General features: G+C 50.7%; 1 protein-coding gene and 1 long non-coding RNA gene across 3 annotated transcripts in view; one reads left to right on the top strand and one right to left on the bottom strand.

The window, feature by feature from the left end:
• The window catches only part of Htra1 (HtrA serine peptidase 1), a 46,183-nt gene extending 43,469 nt beyond the window's left edge, over positions 1-2,714 (bottom strand). The window contains exon 1 of the mRNA XM_078049623.1: positions 2,094-2,714. Coding sequence (XP_077905749.1) covers positions 2,094-2,577 — 484 coding nt within the window. The 5' untranslated portion in view covers positions 2,578-2,714. The remainder of the gene's footprint in view (positions 1-2,093) is intronic.
• Positions 2,715-2,725: 11 nt separating this feature from the next.
• LOC144377810 (uncharacterized) lies at positions 2,726-15,250 on the top strand. Of its 2 annotated transcripts, none has more exons than XR_013439022.1 (2): positions 2,726-3,333; positions 12,414-15,250. It is a non-coding gene; the product is annotated as an uncharacterized LOC144377810 (long non-coding RNA). The 2 variants fall into 2 exon arrangements; XR_013439100.1 differs by lacking the exon at positions 12,414-15,250 and adding an exon at positions 3,437-3,739.
• Positions 15,251-16,696: the final 1,446 nt, after the last annotated feature.

Genomic DNA, 16,696 nt, shown 5'->3' on the forward strand with positions numbered 1-16,696 from the left:
ATGGATGAGGCCAGTGTTGCACCCCTTCTGTCTCCCTCCAAGCTCATTCTTCTGTGTCTGTCCCCACCCTAGTGCATTGGAGAACCGCTGGTAGACAGAGGGCCAATGAGGGACCTGTTTCTCTCCAGAGGCAGCTCAACCAAACAAGTATTTGGACTCTGCCAACTCCAGAGCTCGTTAAGTGACTAGGCTTCAGTGGCCATAAATTAGGCGGTTCACATGGTGAAAGTAACTCAGGACCCCGTGCAGCCAGACTACAAACAGTAACGGCTGCCTTGTTTTGACCAAAATACGCTTTCCTAACGTTGTCACTACACACTCAGGTTCTGGCAGGAGCCCAAACTCCTCACCCTCTGGTATTCTCACTCCTCCACTAGGCTAGTCCCCCGCCAGGCTTTCTCTGAGCTGCCAAGAACGTCATTGTACATGACACGGTCCCTCTTCCTCCATCCAGGGACTCTGATCACCCAGCCGGGATCATTCCTGGCCCTCCCCAAATGCCCACAACCCGATCCATTCCCCACTTCCCAAACAAAACTATGGCTCTGCTCAGGCTGCTCCACGCCCCAGATGTAGGGAGCACCCCTGGATCCCTTCCTCCTGGAAAACCCCCTCCCAGGGCTTTGATGTGGCCCTAAGGCTGGCTCTGGAGAAGGCTCTCTGGGTTCAGATTTCAGCTGAGAGCCCTTGGAGAGGTGATTCAACCTCCGCCTCACTTGTGTAAAACAGGAGGGGGAGGCAGAAGCTTCCTCGGGAGAGGCTATCAAGACTGAAAGCCTTGGGGCGACTCACCTGGCAATGGACTTGCACTCCGAAGGTGCACCTTCTCCACGCCCCTCCCTGGCCCTCAGATCACCTGTCTCTGAAATAATTCTCCTCTCCTTAAAGAAGCTGAGTTTCCTGAGGGCTGAGGTTGGGCTCTGTGCTCCCGTATTAGTGGATGCACATCCTCTGGCCACTCCCTGTACCACTCTGCACCCTCCTCTCCATGTGAGCCATGCTGTGCCAGGTGGTCATGCTCCTATAAAGAACAGTCTAGACCCTCAGTCCTGCATGCTCCCATCCCTCTCTCCACATGCATGCACTGAGAAGGTGACACCAGGTCTGGGCAGCAACCCGGTGGCTGAGGCCAAGTGCACTGCCAAGCCCAGCTGGCCAGTCCCCACACCACTGTACTGGCTGGGGCTGAACTCTGTATTGTTTTTCCACATGGCATCTCTTCATGGAGACACAGCATCTCTCCCTAAAGTTAGGACAGGCATTTCTCCACTGTCCTCCCTGCCCCCCCCCACACACCTCCTGGGTCAGAAGGGGTCTGGATACAGACAAGCTGAATGAGGGAGAGCCGGTCATTTTCCTCCTCATCCCTAGCCCATCCTGCCTCTGGCTCTGCAGATTTCTGACCCAGCGCTGGAGTTTAGTTTATTCAAAAGAAGCAGCTTTCACTTTTTTTTTTTTTTTTTTTTTTGGCTCAAAACAAGCGAGACAGGCAGCGACAGTGCTGAAACGTCAGTGGGACTAACACAGTCCTTCCCGGGGGAGATCATCTGGGGAAACTACGGGCAACGCTGTTTCTTTCCCAAAAAAAGTTAAACTTTTCACTGAGAGGAGCCATGAAAAAATTGCTGCATGAGTGATTTCAAAGCTAGGAGGGGAGCAGAGAATAGAAGGAGGGAAGCAACCGAAATAAGTTCTTGTGGTCCCAAAGCCGCTCAGTCCTCAACTTTCCCCTCCTTATGTTTACACTCCTGTATTTTTTCCAGGGGTCCCGGGTGCTGTGGTTCCGCGCAGGGCATCCAGCGGCAGGCCACCGGACGGGATGCCTTGTCACCCTGGCCCGAGGCTGCTGGGCAGAGCGCGCTGAGAACACGCCAGGAGCCGACCAACCCCGGGCCGGGCGCAGCGCTCGCTTCCGAGGGAGCCCGTGGAATGCTGCCACCCCAGAGCCCTACCCACCTCTCCTGGCGAGCGGGCGCCCTGAACACCCTACAACGCTCCGTTGCCCCTCGGCTGGTCCATTTATCCCGCCGGGAGGGCCAGGGTGGAATGGAGGGACGGGGGAGCTGCCCGGTAGCGCAGGGCGGGAGGGGTACCTTGTCCGCAGGCGCCGCGCTGTAGGACGATGACCGGCGGCTGGTGCAGCCTCTCGGAGCGACGGCTGGCAGCGCGCAGCTGGCACAGGTTGGCGTAGGTTTTGGCGTCGCTGCCGCACACCGGCTCGCTGCTGGCACACACACAGAGCCCGGCCTGCGACCGCCGGCGCACGGTGGCCGAGGCGGGCACCCCGAAGGACACCACACACTGCAGCCCCTCGCCGCAAGGGCCCTCCTGCAAGCCGCACGCGGCGCCCTCGGGGGCGCCACACACCTCGCAGCAGCCGCACGCGTCTCGGACACGACCACCTTCGCAGTTTTCGGGCGGCGGGGCGCAGCGCGCGGGCTCGCAGCGCTCGGGACAACCAGCAGCTGGCCCGGTGGCAGCAGGCGCGGAGCGGCCGGCCCGGGGAGGCAGCGCCGAGGCAGGCGCCGCCAGCAGCAGCAGCAGCAGCGGGAGGAGCACGGCGCGCAGGGACTGCATGGCGGATCCGACGGCGGCGGGCTGGACCAGGGCCGGAGAGGAACGCCGGAGAGAGCGCGGGAGGGCCTCGGGGGCAGCGGGTGCGAGTGCGCGTGGCCGCTCGGACCAGCCTATTGGCCTCCCGGCGGTGACGAGCCGCCTTAGGGACGGGCTCGGCGCCCGGGAGGGGGGTTGGCCGCAGGGAGGGCGGGCAGCTGGCTCGGGACCGCCCACGTCGGGGAAAGGGCGGGCGCGCCGGGACAGGGCGGGTCCTCCCGCCCGCGGGGCTCAGTTTCCCCTTCTACGCGCCCCGGTGTTCTCCTTCCGCGGGTTTTCGCCGCGATTCGCGATCTTGAAACCAAACCTAAACGACAGTCTGTCGAACCTGCCGGGGCCTCGCGCACGGGCGCCGGGAAAAGTACCCGCAGGTCTTCCGGCTGCGGAGCCGCCCGGGCATCGCCGGCAGAGCTGATCTCGAGTGGGAGGAGCCCCTTGCACAGACCCCGGAAAGTGGCCGAGCCACCCGGGGTCACGCACTGAAACTGACCCCTGTACCCCGCACGCAAGTCAGTGACCGCGGACCCATGCAGCGTACAGGGGCGGCGTCCGCGGGGCTGGCGGGAAGCCCGCGCCCAGACCCAGGGTTGGGAGAAAAAAGGCAAAGAGCAGAAACACGCTCGGATGTACTGCCTGCATCGGGTTCTTTTTTAAAGTTGATATCGCTGATGGGCGGGCTAGGACACCGGAGCACCTCCGAAAGAGACGTACCTGGCGGAGGTGAGAATGGGCGGCAGCGGTTTAAATTGGTCGGGGAGGGGCCGTGTGTGGTTTAAATTTGTCCCCACCTGCGTGGTTGTCTCAGAACATTGTTATCTAACAGAAGAGCTCGCCGTTGGTCTTTCCCTGAGAGTCTTCAGGGCGTCCTTGGGACGAGGCGGGTCTAGGCATCGCCAGGAAGGGCAAGAGCGACTTGGAGTCGCCTCCCCGTGCCGGGTGACGATCTTGACCAACGCTGAGCAGCTGGTCAAAGCTTCCATCCGAGAGCACGGTAGGAGGCTTCTGCGCAGAGGCCCCAGCGACCCTGAGCCTGGGACCTGGAGATTTGGGGGTTTTCTAGTCTTGGTCTGAGTTGCTCCCTTGTGCACACGTTCCCTTTCCAAGAAAAATAGCTTAAAGAGTAAAATCCGACTCCCTCAAAGCCCGTTCCAGGGGTGAGCTTTATTCGGCATCCAGGTTCCAGAGGGGTCCACAGGAGGCTCGAGGTCCAGAGTCCACAGAGGGGTCCAAAGGAAGCCCTAGGCCCAGCAGCCTTGGACATGAGAAATGCCTAGGGGTGCCCAGCCTGACTTCCTCTGACCCCAACCTGACTTCCTCTGAACCCACTACATTTCATTCAGAAACCCGCACGGTGGTGCACGCCTGTAATTCCCGTGGCTCAGGAAGCTGAGGCAGGAGGATCCCGAGTTCAAAGCCAGCCTGAGGAAAAGCAAGGCACTAAACAACTCAGTGAGGCCCTGTCTCTAAATAAAATACAAAATAGAGCCAGGGAGGTGGCTCAGTGGTGGAGTGCCCCTGACTTCAATCCCTGGTACCTACCCCCCAAAAGACAAAGAAATGAAAGCCAGAATCCCACCTGTGGAAAGAAAAGCCTTGACCCAGAATCCACTCAGCCCAGGAAACTGAGGGGCAGTGACCTCATGCAAGCCCTGAGCATCCTGCTCTGTGGTTAATTTGGAAAAAAAAAAGGGGGGGGGCTGCAGTTATCAAAGCTGATCACCAGTGAGGGACTCCTGGGAGGCAGATGAACTGAACGGGCATGTGGTGGCGGATAAACTAGTGAAAACCTCTGTGTGTCCAGTTCCCTTATTTTACAGATAAAACCCAGGACCAGAAAGCTGTGACTCAAGGGGAGGCGGGCATCACACAGGAGTGAATTGTCCCTGTGGCCAACCCTCATCCTCCAACCAAGGGGCCAGACACAGGGTGAAGCAGCTGTGTGACCACAGCTGCCCCACTGGAGCTGGGGAGGATTTCCACTCCCTTGCCTGAGTCCCCATCATCCCCACCCACTCCACCTCGCTGCACCCACACCTTTCACCCACCACCAGTACAGAATAACCTGACTTTCCAGAACATGCCTTCCTGCTCACGTTCTCCACGCCTTTACTCCAGCCCTTCCCTCTGCCAGAAATGCCCTTCCTCCCCTCATGTGACCCGTGTGACCTAATGAAACAGAGTGTCATCTGAGGGACCTTGGTTCACATCCTACTCTGGGTCTGAATTCTATGACTCTGAGAACGGTGGGTGGTTTCACCAGGAAAATGGCAGTAACTGTCCATCTCCCTGGAGTGACCGGCCTAAGGCCAGCACCCAGGCACCATTTGCTCGGGGCTCCTTCCAGTCTCATCTGGCACACTCCCTTTCCACCCTCACATCCCTGCCCAGTGCCCTTTCCTCTGTCTCTCACCTGCGGCCACCCTATGTGACCGTTACTGCCCTAGTTCGTCACCCCGTCCCTGGGGTAGGGGCTCACTCCTGCTGGTCTCTGAACACCTCAATACCAGCACAGGACCATGACACAGCCTACCCTTTGGAAAGTGTCTGTTGAGGTGAGGCCATCCCTGTGAAGGAGAACAACCTGGAAGGGGCGTTTGCCATGGACAAGAGTAAGTACAAGACATACACGGGCCTCCTAGAGAGTAGGCCTCATACTAGAGAAGGAAGACAGCACCACTCCAGCACTGAGAGCCATGCTGGGGGCTTCAGAAGGAGGAGTGGAGGACCACATGGTACCCAAGAGGCAGAACTTACAATGCCCAGGGGCAGAGACTCTTCACAATATGATCATAGAATCATCTCCCAGTTGTGAGTGCACCTTACCCCCCATGCTCTTACAGGTCACTAAGTAAACAAGCAACTTAACAGAGGGTCTTAGTCCATTTTCCATTGCTATCACAAAAAACCTGAGGCTAGGTCATGAAGAAAGAAGAGCCCACCATTGTGGTGGCTGAAAGCCCCAAATCAGTTCAGCCTCTGGTGAAGCCTTTCTGGTATATCACCAGTTGGCAGAGGTCATCGTGACGGGAGTGAATGTACACAAGAGGTAGAGGTCTCATGGGAAACAGAAACAAGAGGGATCCAGGGGCCAGGCTTGCTCTTGTTCACAACTTACTCTCTTGAGAACCCACTGGGGTCCCTTGAGTACTGCATTACTTTCTCCCAGTGATGCTCCAAGAACACTTCCCCCAAGGCCCCATCTCTTAAGGGTCCACCACCACCCAGCATCACGACGCTGGGGACCCAGCTTCCAGCACATGAGCTTTTGGGGGACACACTCAAGCTACATTCAAACCATAGCTGGCCCCAACAAATCCTTCAACCCCGAGAGAAATAAAGTCCTGCTGCAAGGATTAGCCCTGAATAGGCCACACAGGAGAGTGCTGTACATGGGCCTGTGTGTCCGTGTGTGCTGTGTGCGTTTCCACGCACCTGACCCCTGGGTGCGGGTGGTCTCCGCCCATCCCTGGTCTTCTGGTGACCTCACGCCTCCTCCTCTGCTGGCTGTGCTTTTCATCTGCAAGCCTTGCTCCTTCTCCTTCAGATTCTTCCCATTTATAAAAGTGATTTCTTAAAACATGCATTTTTTGATGCATCATGAAAAAATTCGTTTCTCACCCACAAAGTCTTGGCACCAATTCCTAGAGAGGGTTTTCCAGAAAAAAAAAAAAAAAAAAGGATAATGCTGAAGGCAACCCGGCAAGTTCCCTGCCATCCTCTCTGCAGCCCTAATTTACAGCATTTGCGCTTTACTTTTGAACAGAGGAGTCCATTCATGAATAATGAATGACGAAGCGCACCACCGCCAAAGCCTTGATGGGGAAATGAGGCTCCTGAGTTGGAACCCAGTGCCCTGGTTGCTGCCCAGCAGAGGAAGGATCTGTCACCCAAGGCCTCTGTTCTCTCAAATGTACCAAAGACCCAGAATGGTCGGAGGCTCAGATTGCCTGTCCTACTTCACAGAACCCAAAACCCAAGGCACTGTATTCATGATTCTGACTCTTCTTAGAACCTTACACTCCCCCACTCCCCGATCTCCAGGGGCTCTAGCCCCAGAGAGATGAAGTCCAAGCTGACTTCCCACGTCCTCCACAGTGTCACCCAGACTGGCACTCAAGGCAGGTTGTTCAATGGCCCCAGGGCAGCAGGCATCTTTCCCCAGCCATCCATTTTCCCATAGTGACAGGAGCCTGGCTGGTTCTGACAAGAGGTGGCTTCTAAGCTGGGTAGGACTCCCTTTCCTGAGTGCCAGGCACACTCGCATGTCCATTCTGCAGCTTAGGTGGCCCAGGCCCTTGCTCAACGCTGGAGAGGCAGGCTTGCATGAGCCGGGTGCCTGGGGAACTGAGGCCCAGCATTTTCTGCAGTTCTCTGCCTGTGCTCCCAAGAGGGCAGCTACTAGCTACAGGTGACCACTGGGCATTTGAAGTGTGGCAAGTGAAAACAAGGACTTGGATTTTTATTTCTACCTAATTTTAATTGATTTAAATGTAAAATAGCCACATGAGTGCACCCCATGAATCACCTAAGACCTTTGGCCCCACAGAGAAGGGGCTCAGAAAACAACTGCAGGGTGACAAGAGGGAATCCCACCCGGAAAGGGGTGGGATATTAAGAAGAGGTGGCTAAGCTAAGGGAGCCAGGGATAGAAAGACAAGTGCTGCCTCTTCTCACTCATGTGGGGAAGCTAAAAAGCCATCTCCTAGAAGAGAGTGGAATAGTGGCCTCTGGAGACTGGAAAGGTAGGGTCGAGAGGAGATGGTCAGAGGTTAGGCGTGAGCATCCTAACACAGTTAACCAGGAGGGACTGGTTCTGGTGTTCCACATCAGTCAGGTAACCACAGCCTACAGCAATCTATGACATATTTAAAAATAACCTGAAAGGTTGGCAATGGTGGCACACACCTATATCCCCAGCATCTCAGGAGGCTGAGGCAGGATGATCTCGAGTTCAAAGCCAGCCTCATCAGCACCCGTGTCTGGCAACTTCTGAGCTGGTTAGGACTCCCTTGCTAAGGTGCTAAGCAACTCAGTGAGACCCTATCTCTAAATAAAATACAAAATAGGGCTGAGGATGTGGCTCAGTGGCCAAGTGCTCCTGAGTTCAATCCCTGGTATCGCCCCCCAAAATAATAATAACTAGAAGAGTCTAAAGGATCTCAACATTTGGAATTGATCGGTGTTTGAGGAAGTTAAAATGGTATTTACCATGATTTTGCTGTTACACATTTTATTTATATGTATGTGTTAGATCATCATACAGAACCCTATAAATCCATAAAATATTATATGTCAATTAAAAACAATTCAATTTTTTTTTTTTTTTTTGGTACTGGGAAGTGAACTCAGGGGCACTTGACCACTGAGCCAAATCCCCAGCCCTATTCTGAATTTTATTTAGAGACAGGGTCTGACTGAGTGGCTTAGCTCCTCCCGGTTGCTGAAGCTGGCTTTGAACTCAGGATTCTCCTGTCTCAGCCTCCAAAGCCGCTGTGATTGCAGGCGTTTGCCACCACACCCGGCTACAATTTCTTTCTTTCTTTCTTTTCTTTTCTTTTTTTTTTTTAAAGGAGATAGAGCTACATCTTGAGGGATGGGGACGATTTGGGCAGGTAGACAGAAGAGGGGAAGGTCAGTATCATGAGTCCATCCAGGTGGGGAACCTGCAAGCTGCCCAGGATGGTTGCATACAGGAGTCCCCAGGACAGGAGAGGCAGCTGAAGGGAGGGTCCCCTGAGCCAGATGTGACAGGCTCTGGCTGTCTTCCTAAGGAACTTGGACTTGACACAGGTGCTGGTGAGAAGTTTGACAGTTGTCAAGAGGTGTATCATCTTGGGGAAAAAAAAAATGATTCTGCAACACATTATTAAATATAGGTACATTATTATATTTTAGGCTGAGGAGCACTTTGAATTAAATTGAAGATGCAGTCAGTACAACCCAATAGGCTAAGAAGTACATAAATTCCATTAGCTTTGTAACAATTCATTTCAGTATGAGCTCTTCAATGCAAACTTCTTCAAAAAACAACTCAAGGTGAAGATGTTTAATATATTTCTGAGACCTTCTAAAGCACTTTAGGTGTGCTAATATCAAATCACAAAACCTTCTTGTCAATTAATTAAGACCCTAAACCCCAACCCCGGACCTGGTTACAGTATTTCCCTTCAACTGTTTAAATTCTGTGTATTCTTTAAGATCCATAATTCAGATCTTTCATTAACTGAAACCAAATTAATGAGGGATTTTAACTAACTTTTCCCCTAAATCAATTGCTTAGACCAACATTCCACTTGTACATTAATTGCCTCCTTCCAACGTATTTGCTTTAGAAAATTAAAAGTGCATGGCAGGTGACCAAATTCTTCCGTCGCAGAGATGAAGATCAGTCAGACGCAAATTCAAAAAGAACCACAGGCAGCTGCCAAAATGTAGTGAATGACAACTTGCGATTTTCTGTTATTTGGGAACAGCATATAAAGCCCAGCAAGGTCAAGTTTAGGACACACCGCCTTCGGGGCAAAATTGTTTTACTTTGAATGAAGGAAGGAAATCATGAGCCAGAATTTTAAATGTGCGTATAACAAGATATTTTTAAAGGGGTGATGGGGAATTCGAAACTTTTGAGCTGTTTTATTATCTTAATTATATAGACTCTACAGTAGGGACGAAGGCCCAAAATTCTATAAGCATGAAGAAGCATTCACCAAACTTTTTCAGCAACATTTCAACATTTTTAACCCACTTGAGCTAGAAGGCTCACATTCTTTCCCTACAAACTTGCATTATTATTTTCTTACATACAGCCAAGTGTTTTCCTAACTCCTAAATGAATGGGAGCCATGAACATGTAGAGCTGGGAGAATCCAGAAACAGCTATGCTACACTAAGCCCCAGGGGAGCCATCGCCCACAGCTGAGTTTCACGTTTCCTTTGGGTAACCCCAGACCCAGGCCGCTGCTTGAGGGACTGCTCTGGGCTTTGGGTTCTTGCTTACCCAGTTCTACCCTCTTACCTAGTGTGCTTTTCTGTTTCCTTGGTCTGGCACATAGTAGGTGTACTGGGAACACTGATATTCCCGACCCGACTTGCTGGCTCTAGGGAACACGTATGTGGAGCTCCTTGATACACAGCAGGGTGCAGGGACCTGTCCTGCCTGGGCATCCCTGCAGCCATGCTAAGCTAGAGGTCCCCAAACAGCACCTGCATCAGACACCCACAGGGCGGTGGCGTGAAGTGCAGATGGCGGTGCTCCACCCCCTGAGTGTCCAGCTCCTGGGGTCTGCACCCAGGCCTGAGAGTGAGCATTCCAACTGGCCCAGGCACCTCACTCTGGTTATAAATCACAAAACTGAATCACCTGTGTCCCCCTTCTGTCCCTGTCTACCCTGTCCCTGTCGGGTTCACTCGAGTTGATATAACGGGAGAGAAGCAAGTGGAGCCTACCTGAAGCCTCTGAGGTTCTCCCTAGAGACTCCAGAGCAGAGTCTTGAAGAGTGAGAGAGGGGAGGGGTCAATAACGATGTATTAAGAAAAAACCCGGGAGGGACCGAGCTTTCATAGCCTCTGTAATGTGGCCAGGCGCAGGGGCACACGCCTGTAATCCCAGGGGCTTGGGAGGCTGAGACAGGAGGATCCCAGTTCAAAGGCAGCCTCAGCAAAAGCGAAGCACTGAGCAAGTCAGTGAGACCCTGTAGAGGAAGGGCAGCTCGGGGACAACCTGCTGCCCGCCGTTTATTAAGCCCAGAAGAACACAGGTTTCAATCAGGAAGGGGATGCAGTCAGAGTCCTGTGTTAGAAAGACCATCCAGGCCTAGTAGAAGCCCGTCTGAGGGATGGGAGCAAGGAGGGGGAGCCCAGAGGCAGATTCTAGGAGAGAGGAGGGACTGTGAGGTGTGGATTTGGCCGCTGGGATTATGGAAGGCAACGACAGGGTGCCTCTCTGCCCTCGCCAGCTGCCTCTCTCCCCTCTGGTGGGACGCACAGACCCTCCAAGGAGGAAATAAAGAATGCCGTACTAAGAAGGACAGCCTGGCCGCCCCAGGCCCCAGGAGCTCTCCCACCTCCCCCTCCTCACAGTCTGCTCCTGGGGGGAGAAGGTGCAGCAGGCCAGGGCCCTGGGCCCTCAGGCAGAGACAAGGGCGCTGTCCCCTTGCCAAGCTGGCTGGCCATCTCACTCAGCCAGGGACAAGATGCTTTTCCTAAGTCACACAAAGTGTCCCATGGTTCAGGGCACCCTGACAACTCTGCTCTAACTTGTGCAGGGTGACCTCAGAGAGGGCATCCTCCCCTCTGGCTCCCACAGTCCTCATCTGCCAGAGGCGGGACAGAGGTTCCTGATGCTGGTTAGAATCTGTGGAAAGTTTTAAAAGGGCCTATATCTGGGACTTGAACAAAGTTAAACTTGGTAGGTTATAATGCTGAATCAATGTTGATTTTCTGGTTTTGATTATGTTACAACTGGTTGCATAAGAGAAAAATTTTTAAAGAAAAACCCACTGAGCTGGGCTGGCGCACTCCACTCCTATAATCCCTCCTGAGGCAGGAGGACCACAAGTTCAAGACCCTCCACAAGTTAGCATGACCCTATTTCAGGGGGGAAAAAAAGGCTAGGATTGTAGCTTAGTGGTAGAGCACCTTGGGGCTCAAGCCCCAGTGTGTGTGAGAGAGAGAAAGAGAGAGAGAGAGAGAGAAATGCCTTGAGCAGGAATCTACAAATATAGGAAGATGAGTAGGCTGCTTGGAGCTGATTGAGCAGAGATTTAGGGATAGAGTAGCTCAAGTTTCAAGGCTTATTTTTAAGAGAAAGAAAATGTTTTGAAATTGCAATAGTTGTGGATGTCTACGAATCTACCAAAACCATTGATCTGTACACCTTCAATGGATGAATTATCTGTTATGTGAATTCTATATCAATAATGATGTTTTAAGAAAAGACCCTGGAGGGACTGAGTATTCACAGTGTCTGTAATGTGGCCAGGCACAGTGGCACACGCCCGTAATCCTAGTGTCTTGAGAGGCTGAGACAGGAGGATCGTGAGTTCAAAGCCAGCCTCAGTAAAAGCGAGGCACTAAGCAACTCAGTGAGACCCTGTCTCTTAAATAAAATTCAAAATTGGCTGGGGATGTGGCTCAGTGGTTGAGTGCCCCTGAGTTCAATTCCCGGTACCCAAAAACAAAAACAAGAGAAGCCCCATCTACCCGGGGCTCCAACTAGGCGCAGTGCTGAGAACTACAGACAGGCCATTTCTAGGCACTAATATCATGTGAATGCACCTTTAAGCCATTTCACTTACTCTACAGCCACCGCAATGACCTTAGAGGTCTAAAATTCCATGACACTAGCAATTTTGTTTAACTCTTAACCCTTATTCATCTATGTCCAGATAGGTCACACATTGTCCCCCCACCTCTGGTGGTGGCTCTGATCTCACACTGCTGTGTTAACAGGTGCCTTCAGCCACAGCCAGGTACAGCACAGAAAGAACACAGTTTTGTCTTGGTTTTCATTTACTTTCTTAAACATGGTTCCAGTTCTGATGTGACTTTCAGCTGTCCGCTGTCTGCACTCCCGATGGCGGGTGGCATGGCACCAGCAGAGCACTCTCCTGATGAATCACAGTGAGGTACTTTTCCACTCAGCCAGCTCTCCTTCTCCATCCTTCAGGAGAGTTCTGTCTCCTTGCATGGCGGAGGCTGTGTCTCTCACCCCCACCTCCGGGGGAGGGGCAGTTTGTAGACGCTCATGCTGAGTTCAGTACCTGGCACCTCATTATGAAATCAATTCTCTTTTTCTTTAGGAAGCAATCACCACTTTGGGAAATCAGGCTCAAAAATGCACCTCCTTCCTCTCAGGAAGACCTGCAGCTCAGAAGGAGGAGAGAGAGAAATAACCCAAGACCCTGAGCTTCAGAAGACCAAGTTCAGGAAATCCTCCCTAAGGCCGAACTTCCCTGGTTTGAGATGCAAAAGGAAATCGGATCCCCAGGGTAATGCTTCTACACTGAGCAAAAAAATGCAGAATACAGTACCATGTGCACTCTGCTCCCGATTATTTAAGAAAATGACATTCAGACGCAACCCTGGAAGGAGATGAGGTTAACTGTGACGCATTCTGGGTGGAGGGGCGGTGGGTTGTCTTTTCTGCTTTTCATTTTCAGTACCATCAATATTAGGGAGAGGGACAATTAAAACCGGAAGAAAGAAAAGGTAAAGAAAGGCATCTGTGGCCATGCAAGACTGTCTTGAGCATGTCCTCCTTGAAGCAGAGCTTCTCCATGAGGGCACTCCCAGAAGGGCCGGCCACCGTGGCCTCTCCTCTGTCCTGGGGCCCTTCAGGCTCAACCTGCACCACCTCTAAGCTCAGCACCTGGGCTGCTTCCGCTGGTTACCAACTTCCTCCCTCCATCTCCACCCTCTGTCAGCCACTGAGCTGGGTGTGCCCCCAGGAGCCTAGCACCAGTGATGCTCTTTCCAAAACAATTGAAACCTCTGAGGGGCTGGAGTTGTAGCTCAGTGATAGAGGGCTTGCCTCATAGGTGTGAGGCAGTGGGTTTGATTCCTAGCACCACATATAAATAAGCAAATAAAATAAAGGTCCATCAACAACTAAAAAAATATTTTAAAAAATAAGCGGGGTGAGACAGACAGTTATTTTCTAACATTTTAAAATGAGGATGTCTTTTCATGACCTTTAACACCTATACATCACAAATAAAAGAAAGTTTAAGTCTTCAGAAAAACTCTTTCAGTATCCGGACACTTGTATGTTGTACTTCCCCAATTCCACCTTTCCATTTCCTGGTATAAGGAAATAGCCTTAAACTCTCTCCATTGAGAGAGACAATTCCGAGAATACTATTAAAGACAGTGTCTACTAGCTCTCACAACATAATTTGACAATAATGAGGGGAGTTCAGTATAGGCACACACATACACAAATAAGTCAATAGAATCAAAGGGAACCCAGGCCAGACTGGTACATACCATGAGGCACCTGATTTAACAAAGGGATAGCTGTGATTCAATAGGGAAAGGAAAATGGTGCTGCACCATCTGCTATTCATATGCAGAGACAGAACTTTGCTCCTGTACACACGGACAGAAAAAGTAATTAAAAAGGGATCATAGATCCAAATTTGACAAATAAAAACAATAAAGGGAGGAGCTGGGGATGTGGCTCAGTGGCAGAGTGCTTGCCTAGGATGCACAAGGCCCTGGGTTCCATCCCCAACACTGCAGAAATAAATAAATAAATAAATAGACAAGCGTGGTGGCTCATGCGTGTAATCCCAGTTGCTCAAGAGGCTGAGACAGGAGGATTATAAGTTCAAAGCCAGCCTCAGCAACTCAGTGAGGCCCTGAGCAAATCATCAAGACCCTGCCTCTAAATAAAATACAAAAAAGGTCTGAGGACAGGCTGGGGCTATAGCTCAGTTGGTAGAGTGCTTGCCTAGCAAGAGTGAGGCACTGGGTTCGATCCTCAGCACCACACAAAAATGAAATAAAGGTATTGTGTCCATCTACTACAAAAAAACGTTTTTAAAAAGAGAGGGTGTGGAGGGTGAGGGTGTGGTTCAGTGATTAAGCACCCCTGGGTTCAATCCCTGGTACATAAATAAATAGAGAAAAAAAAGGCTCTGGACTTGACAGAAGAAGATATAGAAATGGCCATTGACGTCAGGAAAATCCAAACTGAAGTAACCAGACACACCCACAGAAAAGCTCCAATTGAAAAGACTGAGTCTGACAGCGATGGAATTCTAGGGGGCCTCTGAGATTTCTGCCCTCTGGTGGCCACGCCCCATACAGTTTGCCCCACACACACTGTGAGCAGGACCTGTGGCTCTGATGGATGTCACTTCTGAGACTCAATTACATTATATTCCAAAGATGGAGGGATTTTTGCAGATGAACTCTAATGATCTCTAATCAGTTCAAGTTCATCAAAAGGGAGAGTATCCTGGGTTGAAGAGAAGGAACTGCCCTGAGCTTAGGCAGATTTTCTGGCTGGCCTTGAAGAGGCAAGTAGCCATGAATCTACAGATGTGCGGAAATGAATTTGGCCAACAATCCTATGAGCCCTAGCAAAAGGGCACCCCAAACTCCCTGGACCTCTCCATCCCCCACACCACCTGTCCTAAATCATCCGCGGCTGATGATGGGGCCGGCACCAGGTCCCCACAGACAGGCACCTTCTCTGCCAGTCCATGTCACTGCCTCTCTCAGCTCCCTGCACAGAGCCAGGCACAATGTAAGAACTCAGCACGTTTTACATCAATTGACTGAGACATGAGCGTTGAAGCTGGAATCCAAAACAAGGGTCCCTAAATCCAATCAAAGGTTCAGGTGACACTCTTGGACTTTTACCCCCTGTCCATTCATGGAGGGGTTTAGTTGCATGCGGCTATCTCAAGTGAAAGGATTTGTAAATTAAGGTTTTCTATATATCCTCATCTGAATTTAAAGGAAACGTTGCTACTATTGATATTTTGCAATTTTGCTGGTGTCACCACGGAGTAGATTGCAGATATTCATTGCCTGCCCTATAGGATTCTATCAGGTTAAGCCATGTACAGTGGAGATTATTTGTTCCTTCTTGACTTAATAAAATGCCAATTTCCTATGGTTCACCATACTACTCTCCTGATCCTTTGATGTCTAGCTTGGCCATTTTCTCTGGCCAATGAAATGTGAGCTTTAGAAGCACTTCTGAGCAGTTTAAGAGTGACTGCATATTGACCAGTGGATATTCATCCTCTGCCAGGATGACTAGACAATTCCCAGACAGAGGCTGCTTAATGTGTACGGGTCCCAGGGTGAAAATGACAAAGGACAGAGCTATTGACAACCTACAAGGAACATACAGCATGCAGGACCAGCAAACCTCTGAGGTTTCTGTGAAGGCAGCACAATCCAGCCTGTTCCATCAATAGGCTGTCTTTCAGTTGTCCTGCAGTAGGCGTAACGTGAGTGCGCCTCACTTACTTTTTATATCCTAGACTCCAGCACAATTTTTTTTGTCTATAGGAAGCCCTTGGAAAAAAAATATTGATTGGATCTAATTAAGCACTGTGTCTTCTGCTGGGCAAGAACCTGGCTGAGCACAACCACAGAGGTTTGTGGCATTCATTAGTATCTGTTCTCCCTTTAAGCTTAAGGACAAGAAGCAGCCACAAGCCAAGCTGAGTTATGTCAGCAAAAATCCCCAACAATTAAGCCACCCTGGAGTTGTTTCCACAACCATCAGGAGTGAGGGAGTGAGCGCTAGCTCCTCTTCTTGGAGACCCTTTTGTCACTCTAAGCAGGACAAGGACACCAAACCCAAGCCAGAGTAAGTTGGAGGTACCTAGAACTAGGTCATGAAGGGCCTTCTTAGACCACGAGACTCCTGTTGATGAAAACTCTCAGAAGTGTCTGCGCAGGGGAGAGACGGAGCTGGTGTTTTAAACGTGGTGAGACCTTGTCGGCTAAAATTTAGGAAAAGGGGAAATAGATGGGATAGAAAGTTTCTCAAAGATAATAAATTGCCAATCCCAACTAAAGACAAAACCTTAAACAAACCACTATCGATGGAGAAAAAGAAATATTGTCAACAAAACAAGAACCTCCTCCGGAAAAAATTCTTGAAGCCAAACAATTTCATGATTAAATTCTTTGAAACTTCATGTGAACGGATAATGTTATGTTCTTTCAGCTGATATGGAGTATGGAAAAACCTTTTTTTTAAAAAAAACTTTCCAATTTATTTTACAAAGCAAGTTCATCCCAATATTAAAACCTGTCAGAGCTAGCATGCATTCTTTCCTGCAAAAAAAGACCTACCAGCCCAAATCGTACGTGGGTACAGGCACAGAACTACCCCAGAAAATATATACAGATCCATCCGGCATTATGTTCTTTCTTCTTTCTTTCTTTCTTCCTTCCTTCCTTCCTTCCTTCCTTCCTTCCTTCCTTCCTTCCTTTCTTCCTTTCTTTCATTGAACCCAGGGCCTTGTGCACACAAGGCAAGCACTCTACCATCTGAGCTATATCCCCAGCCCAAGACTAGTAATATTTTAGTTGATGAATTTTTAGTTTAGGT

This window comes from Ictidomys tridecemlineatus, chromosome 1 (genome assembly GCF_052094955.1).
Source record: "Ictidomys tridecemlineatus isolate mIctTri1 chromosome 1, mIctTri1.hap1, whole genome shotgun sequence".
In the NCBI taxonomy this organism is placed as follows: Eukaryota; Metazoa; Chordata; class Mammalia; order Rodentia; family Sciuridae; genus Ictidomys; species Ictidomys tridecemlineatus.